The sequence below is a fragment of the Crocuta crocuta genome, unplaced genomic scaffold, assembly GCF_008692635.1.
Source record: "Crocuta crocuta isolate KB4526 unplaced genomic scaffold, BGI_CrCroc_1.0 scaffold630, whole genome shotgun sequence".
NCBI lineage: Eukaryota > Metazoa > Chordata > Mammalia > Carnivora > Hyaenidae > Crocuta > Crocuta crocuta.
In genome coordinates, this window is record NW_027532833.1 from 420,235 (window position 1) to 425,193 (window position 4,959).

Sequence of the window (4,959 nt, forward strand, 5' to 3'; positions counted from 1 at the left end):
CTTATGCACCAGCCACACCCGCATAAGTGCGTATTTCTAGACAAATAAATTATACTCGTATTGCTTTCTTGTGAACTAACCAAATACATTCTTTTGTTCAAAGATGGGTGGAACAAGACCCAAAGGAAATCCTGCAATCTGTCTATGAGTGTATAGAGAAAACATGTGAGAAACTTGGACAGCTCAATATTGATATTTCCAACATAAAAGGTATTTTTAATATAATGTTTTTCTCCATGCATGATTATCTCCATCAAGTTCATTCACTCATTCAGTGCATGATCGAATGCCTGTGCAGTAGCAAGTATTTCTGGAAGAACTGAGGATGCAACAATAAATGGGAAGATTAGGTCCCTGTTCGTGGGAAGCTTTTATTTCGGTGGGTGTGAGATCAACAGTAAAAGCAGAGTGACACAAACTGACCGCAGACACTGATAAGTCTGATGCAGAAACTAAAACTGCATGATACTGTGGGGTGTGTCTAGACAGGCTTACCTTAGACTGGATGGCTAGAGAAGGTCTCTCTGAGGAGGTGACCATTTTGCTGAGGTCTCAAAATCCAAAAGGGAGCAGTCATGCAAATATCTGGGAGAAGAAAGTTTCAGGAAACGGAAGCAGCATGTGCAAAGGTCCTGAGGCAGGAATGAGTTCGGCATATTTCTGGATCAGGAAAACACCAGCATGTCACAAATGAAGTAAAAGAAGGGTGAGGGTGGGGGCGGCTAAGGAGCCGAAAGCTGGGAAGTGGAGAGGGCATTGTCAGCCACAGGAATGGGGTGTTACTCTTAGTATCACACACAGGGAGGCAGCTGCAGGAGAGGTTTAAGCAAGGCGACGGGATCACAACAGGATCTGACTTGCAGTTTGAAGACCATGTCCTGACCGTGGTGTGGAGCTGTGTGTGGGGTGGACGGTAAAGGTATGAGTGTGGCCATGGAGACCAGTGATGCTGTGGAAGTCTTGAGACAGAGGATGGCGAGCTGACGGTGGTAGCAGTGGAGGCGAAGGGAAGGTGCAGAACTTGCTGATACAGTGCTGTCGGGGGAAGTGACGGGCCAGACACAACTCTTGTGGTTTTTGCTGGAGCTTCTAGATCGGTTGGGGAACAGCTTGGGGGAGCCGTGTGGGAAATCACGTTTCACCTCCAGAATCTCCCTGAAATCAGTGGCAGTGGTGGATCAGTACAGATCTCTCTTAATTCCCAGTAGTGTTGATAGACCGTCTCCCTCAGTTTGGCTTTGCTTCATTCGTTCCGGGAGAAAAAAAAATCACCCCCTGACCCACAGTTGTGCTAGCGTGAAGGGTAGAAGCATGACGTGGTAGTGGTCATCTCTTTATAGTTCGGTCTCTCAGGTGTATCATTCAAGAGCTATGTTTTTCTTTTTTAGGTAATTTGACTCTAGGTAAAGGCAACCATCAATTGGTGGTGGTGGTTTCTTGATTCATAGCCTCTTGGCTCTGAGGTGTACCCACACTCCGTTCCTTAATTTACTAATTTATTCAGGTGGAGATGTTGGGGAGAAACTTTGATTTTTTTTCAGACTTTCCTGTATGTTCATAAATAAAACTTACTATAAAAAGACTAAACATAGGTTGCGCCTGGGCGGCTCAGTCCGTTAAATGTCTGACTCCTGATTGCTGCTCAGGTCATAATCTCGCAGTCGTTTGTGAGATCGAGCCCCGCGTTTGGACTATGCACTGGGCAAGGAGCGTGCTTCGGGTTCTCTCTCTCCCTCTGCCCCTCAGCCATTCGTGCATGCATGTGTGTTCTCTCTCTCTTAAAAACAAAAATGGACAAAAGACTAAACATAATCAAAACCATTGGCTCAGCAGACTCCCGTGCTAGGTGTGCCAGGGAAAACAATGGAGCACAGATAGGGTCGTGCAGCTAACAGCCTGGTGAAGGAAACATGTTAATGGCGTCGCATTAGTAGAATATCCTACCCTCATTTCTTCCCTATGTCTCTGTGGAAGTGCTTCNTATTTTTATTTTATTTTTTTTTAATTTTTTTTTTTTCTAGGCGAGAGAGAGAGACAGCGTGAGCAGGGGAGGGTCAGAGAGAGAGGGAGTCACAGACTGAAACAGGCTCCAGGCTCTGAGCTGGCAGTCAGCACAGAGCCCGACGCGGGGCTCGAACCCACGAACCGCGAGATCATGACCTAAGCGAAAGTCGGACGCTTAACCGACTAAGCCACCCAGGCGCCCCTTTTTATTTTTATTTTTGAGAGAACGAGCAAGAGTGTAAGCGGGGAGGGAGACAGTATAGAAAGCGGGCTCGGTGCTGTCAGTGCACAGCCCAGTGCAGGGCTCGAACTCTCGAGCTGTTTGTGAGATCACGACTTGAGCCGAAGTCGGACACCTAACCAACTGAGCCGCCCAGGTGCCTCTCAGACTTCTGTTGGAGTTGTATTCAGTGGGTTTTAGATGAGTTGTGTATCCAAGTGATGGTTGGTGGTCTCTTTGAATTTTTCTTACTGCTTTTACAGTGTAAATGTGTAAGAGGCATTCAGCAGCACACCCATCGCTAAAATATCCATTACCAAAGATGTGAAAAATCTAGGTGGCTTATAAAGCCATGTTCAGGATGTGGATTCCAGCGCGATCAGCCTTGGTTTTGACATTCTACCTCCCTTATAGGTCAGGTAGGCTGCCATGTGTTGGCCTTCTGGACCCTGAGACTCGGGTGCCGTTCCTTTCCCTCTCGCTTTTGTGATATCTGTGAAAGTGACACACAACTCCAGTCTAAGTGACTTGTCTTCCCCTGGCACTAATCGCTCTGTAAGAGGATGCATCTCTCTGTTCTGCCCTCCTTTGTGAGCCCTGGCTCACCACTCCCCAACCCATACCTGAGCCAAAGTGACCCAGCACTTCCCTCTCAACAAGCACCGCGGGTGACCTAGGCAGATTATGTTCCACGACCCCCTCCATACCAGGCTACTTGGGCTACTGTGTTCCCCCCAGATAGTTCATTGAACTGGCACTGCCAAGGGCCAACCTTTTGCTTGCCTGTGTAGAACTCTAGGTCACAGAACGCTCGTGCTCCAAAGGATCCTCTGTCACCTAAACCTAGCTGCCCACGAGGGAAAGGACTTCCGGGAAGTCCTATAGCTGCGGCTTAGCGGATGACATTAACGCACAGCTCCCCAGTCCTCTGGGCCAGTGCTCTTTCTCCTGAGCCATACTGATGATAACCTCACCCACCGCTTCACTTTTGAGTTCCCGCGTGGCAAGTAAATCAGTGTTGCCAGCTGCAGAGTGATTTGTGTGTGGTCTTACCCCGGTAGTCGGTAAGAGTTTATCATGGCAGGTTGTTTTTCTCTTGCAAACTCCGGTTTCATTGGTGTTAGCTGCCATCTGCCAGAAAGTCGTTGATTTCACGTCCATATGAACAATGTTTCCAAAATTATCCTTCACTCGCTAGCTGGACAGCATACCTGGTCCAAGACAAGTAAATAGGCTGCTTCTTTCCTTCTTAGGGAGTCTTGGCTCTGTTTGTCTGTTCCTGGGCTGAAGGAGCTACAAAGTATAAACACTGGAAGTACCAGTTGCTCGCCTCCTCCTGTAAGAGAAGCAAAACAACACGCGAGCGTTTCAAAGCTGAGAGCATAGGGGTACGTGCGTAGCTCAGGGACCAAGAGTTTGATCCTCATATTGAGTATAGAGATTACTAAATATTTTTTAAAAATATGAGAGCATAAAATTTTCAGCAATTAAATTCTCTTGTTTCAAAAGTAATTNTTCACAGGTCTCTCGGGGGCTCAGAAAGGCACCTCGTTCTCCCAAAGAGATCCCCAGCTGTGGCTGCATCTCCTTTCCGCTTGTTATGACTCCCGGAAGCACACATCTTCCAGACCATTTTTCTTGTAAAGCTTTGTACCTCTTCCCACATGGCACATTTAGTAGCTTTCCTCCGGGGCTCTNACACCCGGTAGTATTTCCAGAGGCCTTTTCTAAGCATATTTTCTTAACAGCAATTACATAACTTTTCACAGGCAGTGTTAAGCAAAATGGAAGCAGAGATTTTGAAGTAGCAGTTAACTAGTTAATTTTACTAGCAACGCTCCCTGTTGAGAAACATTCCTCTGAGAGGGCACGTACTGGTAAAGCAGGAGCCTGCCGGGTACAGTGTTCCACGTCGGGTGCATATGTGCCAGTGGCGATAGTGTCTATGACTAAATGACTGTGGGGCCAAGGATTTACATATACTTCACACTTGTACCTTTTATATACTCCTAAAAAGAAATAAACCAGGGCAGAGAGTTATAGAGGCCGAAGGTGTTATTCTGAGGAAAAGGGATTTAAGACTAAGAGAGGCACATGTGCTGGGATTAGCAGTCAGAAAAGTTTGCTTTAAAAAAAAAAAAAGCACAGGGGTGCCTGGCTGACTCAGTCAGTAGATCATGTGGCTCTTTTTTTTTAAAAAAGGTTATTATTTTTGAGAGAGAGAGAGAACAAGGAGCAGGCTGACAGCAAAGAGCCTGAGGTAGGGCTCAAACTCATGAACCGTGAGAGGATGACTTGAGCCAAAGATGGACATTTAAACCGATTGAGCCACCACTTAAACCGACGGAGCCACCCAGATGCCCCTGATCATGTGACTCATGATCTCAGGATTGTGAGTTGATGCCCCACATTGTGGGTAGAGATTACCTTNCTCTCTCTTTCTGCCCCTCCTTCACTCATACTCTCTCTCTGTCTCTCAAAAATAAATAAATTTTAAAAAATTAAAAACAAAACAAAACTTTAAAAAAAAAACCAGGAATTTAGGGTAAAAATGACTAGAAGTTAGTACACCGAGAAAGTTCAGAGGTGCTGCCTCAGGCCTATGTGCTCCGGCGAGAAGCCAGTCATAGAGATAGTTTTATGGCTGCAAGAGAATCCTGGGAACCTATTTCCCCTGACTTGGGTTCTCTGCAAGAAATGCAAGAAAAGCAACATTTCCAGGCGATTCACTTGAC

The 4,959-nt window shown here is 46.4% G+C and overlaps 1 protein-coding gene across 1 annotated transcript in view; it reads left to right on the forward strand.

The window, feature by feature from the left end:
- The window catches only part of GK (glycerol kinase), a 75,769-nt gene that overhangs the window by 13,343 nt on the left and 57,467 nt on the right, over nucleotides 1-4,959 (forward strand). The window contains exon 3 of the mRNA XM_077745321.1: nucleotides 104-210. Coding sequence (XP_077601447.1) covers nucleotides 104-210 — 107 coding nt within the window. The remainder of the gene's footprint in view (nucleotides 1-103; nucleotides 211-4,959) is intronic.